At 39.4% G+C, this 20,091-nt stretch overlaps 1 protein-coding gene across 2 annotated transcripts in view; it reads right to left on the bottom strand.

Annotated features, from left to right (window-relative positions):
* Positions 1-20,091, bottom strand: part of LOC126279042 (medium-chain acyl-CoA ligase ACSF2, mitochondrial-like) — a 211,318-nt gene that overhangs the window by 13,389 nt on the left and 177,838 nt on the right. For both annotated transcript variants that reach the window (XM_049979445.1, XM_049979446.1), the window contains 2 exons: positions 17,706-17,874; positions 17,515-17,622 (listed from right to left, as the gene is read on the bottom strand). In XM_049979445.1, coding sequence (XP_049835402.1) covers positions 17,515-17,622; positions 17,706-17,874 — 277 coding nt within the window. The remainder of the gene's footprint in view (positions 1-17,514; positions 17,623-17,705; positions 17,875-20,091) is intronic.

The raw sequence follows: 20,091 nt of genomic DNA, 5'->3' as shown, positions 1-20,091 counted from the left end.
GAAAGAGTTAAGTAACTGAAGTTACAATAATGAAGTCAAATTGGAAAACATTTTGTGGTAATCAGCACAATCTCTAAACTATTGACACCATTTCATTCAGAAGCATTCATTCCACTCTCTGAGAATATTTTATTTGATGGGAATCAATTAACTTTAAAGATAATTCTAATTAAAGTTCAGAAAAAGCTATACTCAGTGTTGTCTTCCATGCTATACACTATTTGTTAGATTCCCAAGATAAACTTTATACTTTTTGTAGACTGAATGTTGCTGGACCAAACAATATCCTTCATTCAGCAGTTAAGCGACAAATTAAAAGATTGATAAAACTAATATAAAACATTACAAATTTAAATATGGCTGCCATACTTTAAGTTGGAGTCTCCTCAATGCAGATGCATAAAATAGTTTCATGAACTTTTCTGGTTTACTAACCTCCAATATATTTCGTAAAACAAGTTAATGTTAATGCTTTTAATCCAGACTAAGTAGCAAAATTTAACCTAGTTGTTTTCCAAATGATAATGAAGCTTCAGAAATAACAATTTGTTCTTATGCTAGTCTTTACACAGTCAAACCCCACATAAAATATCTCAGTCAGTACTTGAGTGTGAACATGTTGAGTCTGCCACTAGAATTAACTCTGGCAACATCTTTGTGGTGGAGAGTCAGTGGCTAGCACTCTCACAATTAATATCTTCAAATCAATATCATCAAAAGTCAGTACATACAAAATCTTCATTAAAACCTGCCATTCAAATGTCCACAATTAATAACTTTGCAGTTACATGCACTGTCTTCGGTAGGCAACATTTGTACCAGTTGTGTAATTGTTTCAACATTATGAAAGACAGTAGATTATATTACATTTGTGGAAACTGGATGTATCAATAAATTGTGTGCACCATGAATATTGTAGTTACATTATTATGTCAATCTTTATCTGCTGAAGTGCACTGCAATTATACTGCAATGACTACATTATTGTGTAGATTTGTGGATTTATTTACATAAGATTCATCACTGTTCTGATGAGGAGGGCAGTAAATGAAGAAGATAATCAAATTTATTTAAAGTGGTTTGATGTATCCAATAAGGTACTGAGGGCAGAATATGACACTGCAGGTAAGCAACTTTCCAAGAGGACTGAGTGGCTTTGCCAGGTTACAGTCTGGTATCTTTGGTGGCTATAAAGTGTGAAGACAGTACTCATGACTTCGGAGAGTACAACACCACATTTGATAAGCTGTGCTCTAAACACTCTTAGCACAGCAGCTGTATGGGTTGGCAGTACGAACTATACTGGAGGTCCATGAGGACTGCAGCTGTCAATCCATGTGCATGTAGCGATTGGTCAATGGCTCATTAAATATCGGAGCACTGAGCTATAGTGGCCAGTTCGCTTCAGTGCACTGAGATGTGTGCAGTCCCCAGTCACCACTGAGTCTATGAGCTGCAGTGTTCATCCATTGTTTCCGAGACTTGGGCTCCGTAGTACAACAGGAAGCTGGAAGCCAAAAGGCAGAATGACTCAGTGCATTGTATGCCAACTCTACATAGGCATCACGCAGAGGCACAGTGACAGTGCTTCAATACTTTAGAGGACTTGTAATAGTTTCAAACATCTAAGTGCACTGGACATTTCACAAGAAGCATCATCATTTAAGTTGATTATTTCTTCATATTTACTAAAGATCATTTTGTTACTAATTGCTGGGAATTTTTTTAGATTGAAGATAACCTGCACTGTCCTCCTGTACTCCCAAAGAAATGATTTAGTCAGCAATTTCTGTTTGACACACCATTTTCTCTGCAGCGACGTGAATTATTTTTGTCTCAGTCATAACAGATGACACAGCTCATGGCTGCTCTTCAAACACTGCTGCTTAGACATGAGGGACAAAGCAATAAAATCTCTGCACCACCTATTCATAGTTATGATGAGAAGATAGAAGACTGAAAAATCTACCTTCAGCAACTACAGCAGCACTTTGCAGCCTGCATCAAAGATGAGGATCGTCTATCATTTATTTTCTCAGCTGGGTTGGCAAGGAGACTTACAGTATCCTTGTCAAACATTTTGTTTGTCTGGATCAGACTTGGCACACTTATGAGCAAGTCTCTCATAGGTTACTATGACAGCAAAACTCATGTTCCTGTGGCTCGATTTAAATTCTTTTGAGGTACCAAACAACCACAGCATACCTAAAAGGAATGGCTTACCAAGCTATGTTTTCTCACTAGAAATTACAAATTTCGCTGTTCACGTGGAAATTCATTTGCTGATGAAATACTCTCTCGCACAATTACTCAGAATGTTCCCAATGAAAGGATCCATTCTAAAATAGTACAGCACGGGAATCCAACCTATCAGATGATGTGCAGATTCTCTAATTATGTGCACTCATTTCCCATAACTGCTGCTGTTGACAAAGTGCTGCAGCAAACAGCTGCCAGCATGCAGCGAGCCATGCTCTTGCAGCCCAGTATGGGCACGGCATTCTCTTAAACAAGAGAGACGTGCTTGAACATACACAACCAATCACCAAGTGCATCTGCCACATATAAATTAAAAATCATGCCCACAATGCTTTGTCTGCCACGACATGAATTTTGTCTTCATAAAGACACTGTATGTTCTTCCTGTAACAAAACCTGGTCATGTACAGCAAGTCTGTTCTCACAAGTTACGTTCACAAAAGCCTTCAGCACAGACAGCAAGAACAACACGTGGATGTAAATGTTATTAACCCATCAAAATGTCAAGTTCATACAGATGTCTTAAATCTGCTCCAGCATCTGCTACTGCTAATAAAGCAAATCCTGTCCAGAGCCAACCAAATGTAACTGGATGTCAAATGTTCATTTCACTGAAGATTGTTCAGCATGATGTGAAATTTCAACTGGATACAGGTGCAACTCTGAACTTACTGAATCAAAATACTTACAAATTTGCTTGGCAGCCAGCCATTGCTCCCCTCAAACACACGTGACACCTTACGATTGTGCTAAACTTGACTTTTTAGGAACATGTGTCTTAAATGCTATTTTTATAAGAACACCACAAAATTGGTGCCATTTACTGTCTTTCCAGCAGCTCTGAGTCTGGACATTTTTGGTTTGGATGCTTTTGATCTCTTTGGATTGACAATATATGGCAATGTTCTGCACCTGGCTTCTCTTACATCTTTTACTGATTTTAATGCATTGTGTGATGAATTTCAAATTTTATTTGATGGTTCTCTAGGGTGTAGCAAAGATTATGCTGCACATATTATTCTTTGCCCAGACACCCATCCAAAGTTTTGTAGGGTTCATCCAGTCCCTCGTTCACTTCGTGTCAAATTTGCAACAGAGCTATGTCGCTTGCAAAGCAATGGCGTTTTGCAGACTATTATGGCAAGTCAAGTCGGTGTCACATCTCGTAATAACTAAACCTAATGGAGACATTAGAATTTGTGTGGATTTCAAATCTACAGTAATCGCCCAGACCACAGGTGACATTCTTCCCCTGCCTCACCCTGAAGATCTCATTAATAAACTTCAATCTGGCACATATTTATCGAAAACTAATCAAATGGATGTCTGCCTCCAGATACCATTGGATGAAGAAACCCTACAGTTTGTGGTGATCAACACTCACATTGGCCTGTCTTGTTTTCAATGTTTACCATTTGGCAGCTCTCCCGCTCCTAATTATTTCCAAAGGACTTAGAACAACTATTGCATAATGTTCCACCTATTTGGATGATAACATTGGATAGTAACATTGCCTGAGAATCATTTGAACAACTTCATAAATATTTAAGAACCTTCAACATCACAGCGCATCAGCAATCGTTGGTTAATATTTAAAAAAAACTAAAAATCTGCCTCAATTGCAAAAAAAGCACCTAGTGTTAAGTGTTAATTCAGGTTTCAGCGTAGATAACTACACCTTCTTCAGAACAATAAAATCCACAAGTGCCTGGTGTTCTTTTAATCATTCACAAAGGTCTTCTTAGGCACTTGTGTGTTTTATTGTTGTTCTGAAAAAGGTTTAGTTTAGGGTGTCCATTTCATTTTCATTGAAAAAGGGGACATTTATAATAAATTAGAGAAAAGCCTGGGTCAATGAAGGGGGGAAAAAACAAAAAAACAAGGGACATAAATATTGTATTGACTAAATTTAATACACATACAAGTTTACCTTTACAACGTGCACTCAGATGATCCCTAATCACTTTTTACAATTATTCTGCCAAACTATCACCGTACTTTTCACTTTTATGTACTTTATCAAGAAGTGCACTTTCGTTTGAAATTGTATCATAAAAGTCAGTACACATTACACCATTAAAGTGTGTTTTGCCAATGAGCAAGGCCCTCGCTGTTTCAACTTTCATTCTGTTTCTTTTTTTTCCATCTGACCACAAACAGTTCAACAATGAAAACACACGTTCCACAGCAGCATTTGACCCAGGAATTGCCAGACAAAACTCCACCAAATGAATCATGTTTTCCATGTAAATGTTTTTACTTTTGAAATAAGCAAATATTTTACATCACGTTGCACTAACACTTTCTTTGTCTCCTTCTTCACTTTTATGAAGTTCTTTGCACATGAAAAGTCCGTCTTCATCAACAGGAAAATTTGACACAATACTTTTAACAAAAACACAACAGTCCTGAATATGCTTCCACTGTAGCTGCTCCTTTTCAGTGTTAACCCAGTCAAATGCTTTAAAAGGTGTGAGAAATGGTAAACACAATTCTTTAATATACTCAATGCAAGAGTCATAGCTTTCTTAGAGTCTCATGTACAAAGCATGTGTGAAATCTTTCAGATTTTCTACATTGTAATTTGCCCAATAATTTGTTTATTTCTTGATAAACTTCCACTATTGTGATTTCTTGTTTCTCAGTACATTTAATTGTTGTGGAGAAAGATTTTAGCTGGCTAACAAGAAAATGTAGAAGAACAACAGACACAGGGTTATCACAGAATTGTTGAAGGATAACAGGACACTTATCAATGGAAATGAAATATGATTTCAAAGCACGAAATATCTCTACAATTCTTTCCAATGCTGGTAGGAGAGATAGCCACCTTGCCTTGCTGTGCCCAAGTACAGTTTTGTATTCAGTTTCAGTAAACTTACAGGATGAGTTCAGAGATTCAACCCCTACTGTATATATGTGGAAATGGTGGTAGATTTTGTTTACAATTAATTGGCAGTTGACGGGTAGGCAATCTAAGCCAGTTTGTAAGGAATTGTGCACCACTTGTGCTGGACAGCCAACTCCTACTACATTGTTCACTGTATTCTGTTGCAGTTTATAGAACAAATTGCGTTTTCCTTTCCTCTGCTTATCACCAAAATTGGTGTTAGTGTTGTCTACTGAAACTAAAAATCACCTTTCCCTCAAGATCATATATCTTTAAAACCTCCAGCACATAATTCTGAAGTAAATCTGAAGTTTCTCCAGCTAAATTAACCAATTCGAGCACTTTCACCGTGATGCCATTTTCAGGGTGAAAATACCTGATAAGGAGAGGAACCAACTTCAAATCCAGATGATTCGATGTATCAATCATTACAGAAAAGAATCGAGCACTTTTCAGTTCATTTAAAACCTGCTGAGCAGCATATGATGCAATACCATTTAAAATGATTGCATTACATTTTGGGTGTCCACATGTGAATTTACGATTGAAAAGTTTTTTTAACAACTGCTGTAGTACAGTCCATTGACTTAAAGCTATGGTTATGCATTGCACTGTGGTATGCAAACGTAGCTTCTTGTGCTGCCAACTGCCTATCCATTTCTGTTACTGATTTTAAGTTTACATAGTAGTCACTCACGCATTCATTTGCTCTTTTCGTTTGATCACTCGTGCAATGTTTCTTCGTCTTAATGTGATTCACAATGTCAGACATTCCACCATGACGAATAGCAAATTTTAACCTGCACAACGTACATTCTATGGTTTCTCCACTACCAATGATAAAAGGAAACTCGCTTTTTATATTGCTGTTAAAAATACACTTTCGTATTGGCATAGTGAAACAGTGATTGCACATTGCAAAACATTAACAGTGTGGTGACGGAAGCCAGAGAGCAAGTATCAGTGGTGTAGAGTGTCTCTGGACTGAAAGGACGGATTCAGTGGATCAATTTAGAAGAGAAGAATCTTCGTTGTTATTCATAACCTATAGTGCGTTTAAAATTATTTGCGATTTTTGACAGTTCAGTACATGTTTGGGGTATGTTGAAAGTCATAGCACACTTCCTAGTGTAAATAATTGTGCAGTTAATAGCAAGTCAAACAACCAGTAGCGTAAAATATTCTAGCCAAGCGGAATCATTAAAAAAAAACCGGGACATTTGAGCGTTCCCCAAAAAATTTTCGGGACAGCGGGACATTTTGGTAAAAAATGGGACTGTCCCGGGAAAAATGGGACAAATGGACACCCTAGTTTAGTTATCTACGCCGAAACCTGGGTTAACACTTAACACTAGGTGCTTTTTTCACAATCGAGGAGGGTTTTTAGTTTTTTAACCTCATAAATGTTGTTACTGTATTAGCTTTAGCTGGTCTTAAATGTAGTTATGACAAGTGCGTATTTTTTGTTGTTGTTGTTGTTGTTGTTGTTGTTGTTGTTGTTGTCTTCAGTCCTGAGACTGGTTTGATGCAGCTCTCCATGCTACTCTATCCTGTGCAAGCTGCTTCATCTCCCAGTACCTACTGCAACCTACATCCTTCTGAATCTGCTTAGTGTACTCATCTCTCGGTCTCCCTCTACGATTTTTACCCTCCACGCTGCCCTCCAATGCTAAATTTGTGATCCCTTGATGCCTCAAAACATGTCCTACCAACCGATCCCTTCTTCTAGTCAAGTTGTGCCACAAACTTCTCTTCTCCCCAATCCTATTCAATACCTCCTCATTAGTTACGTGCTCTATCCACCTTATCTTCAGCATTCTTCTGTAGCACCACATTTCGAAAGCTTCTATTCTCTTCTTGTCCAAACTAGTTATCGTCCATGTTTCACTTCCATACATGGCTACACTCCAAACAAATACTTTCAGAAACGACTTCCTGATACATAAATCTATATTCGATGTTAACAAATTTCTCTTCTTCAGAAACGCTTTCCTTGCCATTGCCAGTCTACATTTTATATCCTCTCTACTTCGACCATCATCAGTTATTTTACTTCCTAAATAGCAAAACTCCTTTACTACTTTAAGTGTGTCATTTCCTAATCTAATTCCCTCAGCATCACCCGATTTAATTTGACTACAGTCCATTATCCTCGTTTTGCTTTTGTTAATGTTCATCTTATATCCTCCTTTCAAGACACTGTCCATTCCGTTCAACTGCTCTTCCAAGTCCTTTGCCGTCTCTGACAGAATTACAATGTCATCGGTGAACCTCAAGGTTTTTACTTCGTCTCCATGAATTTTAATACCTACTCCAAATTTTTCTTTTGTTTCCTTTACTGCTTGCTCAATATACAGATTGAATAACATCGGGGAGAGGCTACAACCCTGTCTCACTCCTTTCCCAACCACTGCTTCCCTTTCATGCCCCTCGACTCTTATTACTGCCATCTGGTTTCTGTACAAATTATAAATAGCCTTTCGCTCCCTGTATTTTACCCCTGCCACCTTTAGAATTTGAAAAAGAGTATTCCAGTCAACATTGTCAAAAGCTTTCTCAAAGTCTACAAATGCTAGAAACGTAGGTTTGCCTTTTCTTAATCTTTCTTCTAAGATAAGTCGTAAGGTCAGTATTGCCTCACGTGTTCCAACATTTCGACGGAATCCAAACTGATCCTCCCCGAGGTCTGCATCTACCAGTTTTTCCATTCGTCTGTAAAGAATTCGCGTTAGTATTTTGCAGCCGTGGCTTATTAAACTGATAGTTCGGTAATTTTCACATCTGTCAGCACCTGCTTTCTTTGGGATTGGAATTATTATATTCTTCTTGAAGTCTGAGGGTATTTCGCCTGTCTCATACATCTTACTCACCAGCTGGTAGAGTTTTGTCATGACTGGCTCTCCCAAGGCCGTCAGTAGTTCTAATGGAATGTTGTCTACTCCGGGGGCCTTGTTTCAACTCAGGTCTTTCAGTGCTCTGTCAAACTCTTCACGCAGTATCGTATCTCCCATTTCATCTTCATCTACATCCTCTTCTATTTCCATAATATTGCCCTCAAGTACATCGCCCTTGTATAAACCTTCTATATACTCCTTCCACCTTTCTGCTTTCCCTTCTTTGCTTAGAACTGGGCTGCCATCTGAGCTCTTGATATTCATACACGTGGTTCTCTTCTCTCCAAAGGTCTCTTTAATTTTCCTGTAGGCAGTATCTATCTTACCCCTAGTGAGATAAGCTTCTACATCCTTACATTTGTCCTCTAGCCATCCCTGTTTAGCCATTTTGCACTTCCTGTTGATCTCATTTTTGAGACGTTTGTATTCCTTTTTGCCTGCTTCATTTACTGCATTTTTATATTTTCTCCTTTCATCAATTAAATTCAATATTTCTTCTGTTACCCAAGGATTTCTAGCAGCCCTCATCTTTGTACCTACTTTATCCTCTGCTGCCTTCACTACTACATCCCTCAGAGCTACCCATTCTTCTTCTACTGTATTTCTTTCCCCTATTCCTGTCAATTGTTCCCTTATGCTCTCTCTGAAACTCTGTACAACCTCTGGTTCTTTCAGTTTATCCAGGTCCCATCTCCTTAATTTCCTACATTTTTGCAGTTTCTTCAGTTTTAATCTACAGGTCATAACCAATAGATTGTGGTCAGAGTCCACATCTGCCCCTGGAAATGTCTTACAACTTAAAACTTGGTTCCTAAATCTCTGTCTTACCATTATATAATCTATCTGATACCTTTTAGTATCTCCAGGGTTCTTCCATGTATACAACCTTCTTTCATGATTCTTAAACCAAGTGTTAGCTATGATTAAGTTGTGCTCTGTGCAAAATTCTATTAGGCGGCTTCCTCTTTCATTTCTTAGCCCCAATCCATATTCACCTACTATGTTTCCTTCTATCCCTTTTCCTACACTCGAATTCCAGTCACCCATTACTATTAAATTTTCGTCTCCCTTCACTATCTGAATAATTTCTTTTATTTCATCGTACATTTCTTCAATTTCTTCATCATCTGCAGAGCTAGTTGGCATATAAACTTGTACTACTGTAGTAGGTGTGGGCTTCGTATCTATCTTGGCCACAATAATGCGTTCACTATGCTGTTTGTAGTAGCTTACCCGCATTCCTAATTTCCTATTCATTATTAAACCTACTCCTGCATTACCCCTATTTGATTTTGTGTTTATAACCCTGTAGTCACCTGACCAGAAGTCTTGTTCCTCCTGCCACCGAACTTCACTAATTCCCACTATATCTAACTTTAACCTATCCATTTCCCTTTTTAAATTTTCTAACCTACCTGCCCGATTAAGGGATCTGACATTTCACGCTCCGATCCGTAGAACGCCAGTTTTCTTTCTCCTGATAACGACATCCTCCTGAGTAGTCCCCGCCCGGAGATCCGAATGGGGGACTATTTTACCTCCGGAATATTTTACCCAAGAGGATGCCATCATCATTTAATCATACTGTAAAGCTGCATGTCCTCGGGAAAAATTACGGCTGTAGTTTCCCCTTGCTTTCAGCCGTTCGCAGTACCAGCACAGCAAGGCCGTTTTGGTTAATGTTGCAAGGCCAGATCAGTCAATCATCCAGACTGTTGCCCCTGCAACTACTGAAAAGGCTGCTGCCCCTCTTCAGGAACCACACGTTTGTCTGGCCTCTCAACAGATACCCCTCCGTTGTGGTTGCACCTACGGTATGGCCATCTGTATCACTGAGGCACGCAAGCCTCCCCACCAACGGCAAGGTCCATGGTTCATTTTTTGTTCCTAAGTTGAAATATCCGGGCCATATGACTAATCAATTAGGCATTCACTCAGCTTAAAACCATTTGGACACTCTTTGCCACCTATCACTGCTAAAGATTGTGCCGTAACTGCAGTCTGTTCTGGGGAAGTTGTCTTATTACATTAAATTCATCCAAAATGCAGCTTAAATCACTACTCTGTTTCACTGCCTTCAGCAGACGTATGTGCTTTTTCAATGGACAAGGGAATTTCGATATACTTTTCAAAAATCTAAGGATGAACTTCTCAGTGACCCTTGCCTCATGCCTTTTGATCTGGTGAAGACACTTATCATACCAATGGACACATCTGATGTTGGCCTAGTGGCAGTGCTGTCACACAAGGTTGCTCCCTACACAAGATTGGCCCCTCGGAATGACCCATTGCGTTCACATGCCAGTTGCTTACTGAGACCCAACATAATTACAGCTAGATAGAGGAGGCGGCTCTGACCATCATCATTGGTGTGTATAAATTTCACCGGTACCTCTATGGAAGATGGTTTACTTTAATCACTGACTACAAGCCATTCACTTCTTTGTTTCATCTTCCAAGGTTATACTGGATCAAACAACTCAGAAACTTCAATTTTGGACATTGATTCTGTCCAATTACAATTATGATATTGTGTATAGGCCCACCATTAAGAACACAAATGCAGATACACTTTCATGTCTGCCAATGAGTGAAAATCCAGGTATCAATTCATCAGAAGATTCTTTATGTCAGCTGGATCATCCTGAACTTGAAAAACTGAAATACTTCCTCATCGATGCACAGATCATTTCTTCGGCCAAAGTACACAATCCACAACTGAAATGGCTTTCTCAATTCATTCAACACAGATGATCGACTAACAGACTGGGGATCATTGGTCCTGTCATTTGCCCTTGCTATCCACAACGTGAGGCATTGTCTATACAGCAAGGTGTTATTCTTGTTCACTCACCAAATGACCATACTCTGGTCCTAGTTGCTCTTGAGGGTCAAAATTCTGTTTTACACTAGCTCCGCATGGGACAGTGGAGTCTGGTCAAGACCAAACAGCACGTTTGTTGACATTCTACTTTGTTTGGACTATTTTTAAAACGATTGAATGCATCGCTGTGCAATGTCAAGCACGTTCTGAGAATTCTGCAGTGCCTTGGAAACAGAATTTCAGTTGGCCTCATCCTACTGTATTCATATTCACTTTTGTAGCCCATTCTGGAATACAAGATGGCTGATTTTAGTGTAAGCACACAGTATATTTTCCATTTGTGTCCCTATGCACCCTTACATCATCAGTGAGCAATGTGTGTGCCTGGGAGGCTATTTTTTGTTTAGGGGGATTACCAAAAGTGAGTGTTTCTGACAATGTAACTCAATTTGTTTCTGCATAATTTTGCCAGTTTTGTTGCCTCAATGGAATCAAGCATTTGACTACAACAACTTTCTCACCCTAAAGGAATGGGGAAGCCTAACACTTTGTGAGAACATTTAAGATGCAGATGATGAAGCTCTGCCAAGAAAATTCCAGAGAGAATGCTCTTCTCTTATTCTTCAGTTCTTTTCAATCTCTGCCTCCTAATGGCAAATCTCCAGCAGAGCTACATGGACATCACCACGGTACTATTTTGAGCTTATCGCATCCCCAAAAAGTGCCGTCTCCTCAGCACTTTTGCACAAAGTTCACAGGGTCTGACAACGTATACTTCTGCGTATATAATCAGCAACATACCTGGGACCCGCACACTGTGGTTGTCATTTAGGGGTGAGCACATTATGATGTCATGCCGTCTTCTGGTCATATTTGTTGCTGGCACCAGAATCAATTGAGAGCCCACCATTATGATGATTATGGTGATTGTGTCATGAGATTTCATTCCAAAGATTCTGGCTGGTTGTCACCCTGAGCTTCAGTTGGCCTTTGCATCACAGGGCCTCCATCCAACTAAATGGAGTCTCCTCTGGCCAGCCCCACCTCCAGGCTGCAGCCACCTCTGCACGCCTTCAAGCAGCTTTTGCCACCAGTGCCACCTTCCCCGCTGCCAACCCACACAAATCTGATCCTGTCACCGCCGCACAACCCTGTCCCCTCGGACCTGAATGCACCGACATCATCCCTGTTGCGACTACCTTCAAGAACCACCAGGAACGCCTCATGTCCTGGTGCCCCTGAAGATCTGCCCCAGGTGTGCTCCCTGCTGACAGTTTCCTGGCAGATGTTTCCTCGCAGTTGCAAGACAAATGTCAGTGTGTGGGTTAGTGGGAGCTATCTGTCAGAGTTCTGCCACCAGTTTTCTAATCTATGGTAGTGCTCCTCCCCCGCCACTGCTCAACAGTTTCCCGATGACCGTGCATCAATTCGGTGAGGGACGGGGATGGTGTGGTACTCACGACTTCAGATAGTACCACACTACAATCGATAAGCTGCACTCTAAACACACTTAGCACAGCTGTTGTAAGAACTTTACCACAGTCTGCCAGGAGCCACAGTTGCCAACCCGTTTGAAATGTGATTGATCAGTGCCTCAAATACTGGAGCACTGAGCTATAGTTGACTGTTCTCTTCAGTGCACCGAGTTGTATACGGTCTCCACTTACTGCTGAGTCTACAAGCTGCAATGTTTATCCACCATCTCCGAGGCTTAGGACCCATAGGGCAACAGGAAGCTGGAAGTCGAGGGGTGGAATGACTGAGCATTATGGAACCTTTACTTTTTTGTTTGATAGATAGATAGAGAAACCATAAATTAATAAAATTCAACAAGTAACAGTGCCCAAAATCATTCATTATCAAACGTTACCCATAGTTTTAAAAAAACAAGTGTAAAGACATCTCTATTGAACAACAGACTTGCAGCACCTCAACATTCACAAATGTTAAATAATAAAATATTCCACCTATTAAGTATAAACTGGTATCTCATGAAAGCTCGCCAGGTGGCAATAAGAAAATTTACAGAAAGTCCTGAAATGACTTTGTGACTTCTGTATAATAAAATTAATAACAGTACAAAACATGACAAACAGCTCCCCTATGCTAGTGTCACTCACTCTATATGTCTATTCAATAATACATTAACAACACTACATAAAAGACAGACTAGCAGTTAATTATGGTGCATTAAAATAAGTTCCGAGAGAGAGAGAGAGAGAGAGAGAGAGAGAGAGAGAGAGAGAGAGAGAGAGAGAGAATCATCATCATCATCATCATCGAACCAAAAAAAATTTTGCAGATAGGCAACTATTAATGAAATAAAGCAATGTGTCTTCCCTTCTATCAGTGTGTGGCTGTGGAGTGGAGTACTTCCATACAATGTTAATCTTTCCTCTTGTTCTTGATTCTCCTGCCCATAACAACACACTCCTATGCATCTGCTATAGTGTTTTCAGAATGACACAGCGCAATAAAATGTCACCTGTAACAAACTTGAGTTTGTAACTTGCAGGCGCAATGTTGAAAGGTAGTCAATTCCACAGTAATCCACAAGGCCACTTCATTGGAAGCACGGTAAGCACTATAAGTGATTTACTATGACACTGTGATCAATGCCAATCTCAAATACCAGAAACACTTAGCATCCTTGCTGGCATTGCCTATCCCGTGGACATAATCCCAGCTCGGGCATATAATCCTGAATGCATATTCCAACCCTGTTGCTGTCAAACATTAACCGTCAGAGTTCGTCCATGGCGTCACAGTAACTTACGTCTCACTGCCCTCACCTCATTGCATGCCTCATGCCGCGCCAGCGAGACTCCTACCAGCCAATAGCCACATCCATGTCAGCATCGGACAGGAACTCGATGCCAGTCAGAGGTGAAGTCTTTAGTTGCAAGATGCAACTAAAGACAAGGTACATTAGGCATTGTAGGTCAGCTCTGGCCTCTACGTAGGCATCACTCAGAGGCACAGTGATAGGACTTTGTTATTTTAGAGAACTTGCAATAATTTAAAACGTCTAATTGTGCTGGACATTTCACAAGAAGCAGCATCCTTTAAGTCAAATATTTATTTATATTTACTAAATATTATTTTAGTACTAATTGTTGGGAATCTTTCTGATTGAAAATAACCTATGCCACTGTCCTGCATTCCCAACAGGAAGGTTCCCTCCAGATGGCTCAAACAGGATGGCATAAGTAAGTAAGTGTGTGTGTGTGTGTGTGTGTGTGTGTGTGTGTGTGTGTGTGTGTGTGTGTGTGGCAGGGGGGGGGGGAGGCCTCGTTGGCTGAATGCTAGCTTCTGACAGTCTTTTTGTTGTGCCTATGCGTGACCAAACATGTCTGCTATATGGTGAGTAGTAACTATCCTTTACAAAACACTGTTATATTCCATTCTGGATTATCTATTGTTTAAAGGTCAGGTACAATTTTTCACTAACTGTAGTTCGAGTCACAATCAGAGTTTCACCACAATCTAACATAATCAGTTTTCGATCTGATTGTTGTGCAACACCAAATCAAAATGGTTACTTTCTCCACACTAATTACTGCATTTCTTGAAGCTGCAGCAAATTTGTTGTTAGTCAATATTTACAGTCTGCCCTGTGCTTGAATTGCTCAGTTACAGATTTTATTCAGTGAAAGGTAATTCTACAGAATATCCTAAACAGTTCTTTTTTTTTTACAACTACATAATTTGTAAATGTTGCTTGTTTAGGTTAAACTATATACAATGCTCATACAACTTGAGTAATAGCACTGCAGAAACAAATGGTAAGTTCAATCATAGTTACTAGTTATATATCTAAAAACAAAGTTGATGTGACTTACCAAACAAAAGCGCTGGCAGGTCGATAGATACACAAACAAACACAAACATATACACAAAATTCAAGCTTTCGCAACTAACGGTTGCTTCTTCAGGAACGAGGGAAGGAGAGGGAAAGACGAAAGGATGTGGGTTTTAAGGGAGAGAGTAAGGAGTCATTCCAATCCCGGGAGCGAAAAGGCTTACCTTAAGGGGAAAAAAGGACAGGTATACACACACACACACACACACACACATCCATCCGCACATACACAGACACAAGCTATATATATAATTTTAAAAAAAAGCTCAATAATGTGAGCCCTGAAATGAAACAAAAAATTAATAATCACTGCAAAATAATAATAATACTTATAAACAGATTAATTTTGTTAAAAGTAATGGGAAGACCATGGTGGACCAACAAAATATTATAGAAAGGACACACTGCTGCTAACCTCAGAGGACATGCGGAGGGACAGGAGGGCCTGTTGTATTTTTGGAATGGGGTCCTTGCGGCAGGGTTTGTAGGTGGTCATCTGCCATGTAATTCCTATGGATCACAACCATAGTGGTGAAGCCATTGTCAGCAGATAAGACTGTAAGGTTAGAATCCTTATTTTGCTGGGGGATTCTGTAGGTGTATGGTTGGATTCCATGTTGAAGAAAATGAGGAATATTGGTGAAGCAAGGTTTGATGTTAAGAAATTCTGTAATTTTAACTGGGAATGAGGGGGAGGGGTGTGGCAGGTTGGGGGCTGTCGGGGTGACCCATGGTTGGATAGAGTGAAATGAACCAGGCAGGGTTTAATATTGATTTTGTGTAGAGCTTGATTGGTAGTGTCAGTGGAAAAAATATTTCCATATAGAAAGTGCGAGGAGGAGAGAAGGTCTCTACTAAGTCCAACATGAGTGACTCTGGTAATGAGGCAAGAGGTAAGACCTTTGGAGATGATTGCTACTTCTGTGGTACTAAGATGTCTGCTACAAGAGAAAAGGTTCACGGCAGTGTTTTGGATCTTTTTATATTCTGGATTCTGTGTGGTGATGGGGAGTTTGTCAGTGAGGCAAGATTAGCCAGCTTTGAGGGGATGCAAGGAAGGCTGAGAGGTTCTTGTTGAAGTGGTGGATAGTGGTTGTCTAAGGTGGGAGGAGGTGGTGAACAAGATGGAGATGTTTTTGAGGTGGTGGTGTGCTCACTGCTCTAGTTCTTGGATGGAAAGTGTTTTAATGTGTGAGATGGGATGCAGGAATTTGGAAATGCAGAGCATGAGAAATTTACAGATGGAGAGGAGATATTGCAAGGAGATTTGGACTGTATTTATTAACAATAAAATCAGGCTTTTTGCAGATGACACAGTTATCTGTAAAGAAGTACCGTCTGAGAAAAGCTGCAAAAATATTCAGTCAGAGCTTCATAAGATTTCAATGTGTTGTAGAGATTGGCAATTTGCTCTAAATCTTCAGAAATGTAAAATTTTACACTACATAAAATGAAAAAAATGCAGTATCTTATGACTATAATATCAATGAGTCCTGTTGGAATTGGCAAACTCATACATATACCTGGGTGTAACACTTCGTAGGAATATTAAACTGAATCATCGCAAAGATTCAGACATGTGTAAAGCAACTTCAGTATTGGTAGAATACTGGGAAATAGATTGCCTGCAAAAAAACTCATTTGACCCATCCTAGAATATTGCTGAAGTGTGTGGGGCCCATACCAGATAGGACAAATGGGGGATATTTAACATTACAGAGAAGGGCAGCATGAATGGTCACAAGTTAGTTTAATCCATGGGAGAGTATCACAGAGATACTGGAGGAACTGAACTGGAAGTTTATTGAAGACAGATGTAAACCATTCCAAAAAATTCAGTTAAGAAATTCAAGAATTGGCCTTAAATGATTACTCTAGGGATATACTACAACCCCTCACATAGGAGTCATGAGGATAAGATTAGAATTATTACTGCACGCACAGAGCCATTTGAACAATCATTGTTCCCATGCTCCATAACTGAATGGAACAGGAAGACAACCCAATAACTGGTACAATGGGACCTAGCAGAGGCAACTTCATTGTTGTCAGAGTGTAGATGTAGATTTACATGGTCTTGTTGAATTACGTTACAGAGGACTATGGAGTGATAATTCGAACAGGCAGAGGTCCTTGTGAAAGGAGGAGTTGCAGCCAGAGATGGGCCATTTGATGGTGTTTCCATGGACAATGCAGGAACAGTATGCAGGTCTAGGTTATGGTTGCACATAGAGAAACTTTTCTGTATTGGTGTAGATGGAAGGAACTAGGACCCATATTGGAGAATAAAAACGTGTAAAAACATGTACAAATATGCAGGAAGAATGCAAAATATGGAACAGATAAAGTAGGTAGAGGGAGTAGGCTGTACTGAAAAGTAATTATGTTCTGTTTGTGGGGTGCTCAACCGCACGTTCATCAGTGCCAGTACAAGGTCCAAAGTTTTACACAGTCCAATTTCTTTTTTAGACAATCCAATCTAACCACTATCACAAATAATGATGATGAAATGATGAGGACAACACAAACACCCAGTCCCTGTGCAGAGAAAGTGTAAATAAACTAAAACTGTATTTAAAAAAATTTAAGTTCCAACTCTCGGATATATAGTGGGATGCAGTTCAGTGGGCAAATGTGTGTGAAGGGAGGGGAACAGCAGTTTTGTTAGTTTTTAGTGCAGTGCATATTTTCCCACTGTGATGAATATCAAACATGACGACACATCTACAGTTTAACACCATTGCATTTTAAACAGATAAAACACACTTTATGTGCAACTATTTACCTCAACATGGTCAATGACTCTGCCAACAGTAGTGTACGTTTTCTCTGGTGGATCATTTTCCTCAGGAATGAATGACAAGGGAGCAGTTTCAGTCATGCCATAGAAAGTCTGCAAATAGGACACCAAAGTTATAAAACCCAGCAAATTTACTAGTTCATTAAAACTTAAGTAACTTATTTATTGTTCCTTACTGTAACTCTCTCAAGTCCAAATGTTCTGGTTAACTTTTCATACAGGTCAGGTGAAGATATTGCACCACCACTTGCCAAAATTTCTAATGAGTTTATTTTCAATCCAGAACTTTCTACAAAATTTAACAGATCTATATTCATAGTAGGGGTACCATACAGAACAGAGCATCTGCAACAAGAAACAAAAGCTGTGACTAAAGTAAACTGTTTTGGCTCTTCATCTCCTTTCCATCACCCAACTTCAACAAAAAAGAAACAATAAGATTAAAATAATTTACTACAATTTTTTACTGAGTTAATGTATGGATGACACAGCTTGACATACATTTCAGACATGAACAGCTACAAGTGTAGTTTTAGAAGATAGTTCTTTCCTGGAATGATCAAAATTCCACAGTATTGTCACGTAATAGCCTGAGTCATTAAGTTTGAATTTGGCCAAAACTTGAGTGCTGCTGAAATGAATGGGATGACTAACGATTGATACAGTAATAAATTTCTTCCATTTTGCAGGAAAGAACATAAAAAAAACATTAAGACTCAGTGATGTGGTATGTTAAACCATCAACAAAACTGACCCAGGCCTTAACAGATAAGGCATTTACAAAGTATGCTATAAGTTTAAACAGTTGTCTTTGACCAGAAAACCTCATGTCAAAGAATGATAGATATTATGTCAGGAAAATTGCAAATCCATATTCCAGCTAGTTTGAGAGCTTTCTATATTAGATTACTATTTAACCATACTTAGAAAAAACGATGATTGCAGGTTTTAGTGTTCACTGCTTGTAAAAAATCTCAGCTGCTAATTGACATTTTCTTCATGCACATACCATTGCTTAATGGCTTCTCTTTTCACTGACTAGTGATCTGTTCTCATACAAATACTTAACAAAATAATAGTTTACGGTGAAAATGGAAGCAAGCATTTTGACTGTGTAACTTTCTTTATATACTATTTAATAACATGACATGTCATACTCTGAGAAGTCCTGAGACGACTTATTCCAATTAAGTACAGTTTATCTTCCCACACACTGGTTTCACTTCGTACACTTCACATTTTTTAATTGTCTTTGTCCACAATATCATTAAGTGTTGCATTTAATTCCTGTCTGTCTGTCTGTCTGTCTCTCTCTCTCTCTCTCTGTGTGTGTGTGTGTGTGTGTGTGTGTGTGTGTGTGTGTGTGTGTGTGTGTAGTTGACACCTGGTCCTTTTTCTCTATTCTTTTCCACTAATTTCTCTATTTTTTCACTTAATTATTGTGAATGAGTTTAGTCACTTTATAGACTGAGCAGTGTGGTGTACCTACTGAGAAATTAGAGATTAAAAATTAGCCTTTTCAATAACAGCATAAGCTTTTCCGGCATGAGCAAAGTTAAGGTACAAATTTCTTTAGACTGGGTGCACTGCTGAATGTACCAATATCTATTATTATTTTTGGTATGGTAAATGACAAGTATTATAGTCTATTTAAGAACCTGGTGCACTTCTCCAAGCTTACTAAAGCTTTTGCAGTGGCAGAATCTGTACACAATGTCAACAAGATATCAGCTGATTTTTTTCATCGTAGCTGTCAAACACATTCAGGCAATCAACACAAAGAGCACTGTTTATCCTCTCTTGTACACTGATTCTCCATGACTGTTGATTTTCATCTGTAGCATTTCCATTAGTTATCATTTGAGCTGTGACTTCTGTTGAAACTGTATCTGTCCTTGTTTCAATTAACATTCAATTTACAGTTCAATGTAACTATTTAGTGGGTCTGTGTAAGTTTTGATGCTTTTTCTACATAGATTTTTTGATCACAGGACACAGTCCACCAGAGGTGATATTTTGTGGGTTTGCCTCATCTGAGTTCAGGTATAGTTGTAGCATTTGGTTCAGAAGACTCAACTAGTCTTGTGACAGTTGTGACCCTGGCGTGATTAGCCAGTGTGAATAAACCTGCAATACGATAGGAATTATGCTCAATTTCTCAAAAAGGCAAAATTTTCCACACTGGCAGATGTACCCGCCGCAGGAAGATTCACAGTTTGAATAACTCATTTTGACCACACAATCCTACACTATGGTTTACTCAAGTTAAGGCAATTTCTCTTCACTCGAGTAACCACAGACTCCACAGAATTTGCTCTGGTGTTGCAGACGTCCAGGACATAACAACCACAGCACCTGAAACAGTCATACGAGAAGCTCAAGGGAGAGCTGATAAGCAGAGTATCTGCCTCACAAGAAGAGCACATGATACAAGTACTTACACAGGAAGACATCGGAGACAGAAACACATCACAGTATCTCCAACATCTACTCAACAGCGCCAACACAGGCACGATACCAGATACACTGCTCCACACACTGGAGCACCCAACTGCCAGCTCA

This window comes from Schistocerca gregaria, chromosome 6 (genome assembly GCF_023897955.1).
Source record: "Schistocerca gregaria isolate iqSchGreg1 chromosome 6, iqSchGreg1.2, whole genome shotgun sequence".
In the NCBI taxonomy this organism is placed as follows: domain Eukaryota; kingdom Metazoa; phylum Arthropoda; class Insecta; order Orthoptera; family Acrididae; genus Schistocerca; species Schistocerca gregaria.
Note: the sequence above shows the minus strand (reverse complement) of the source record. Positions and strands in the feature narration are given on the sequence as shown.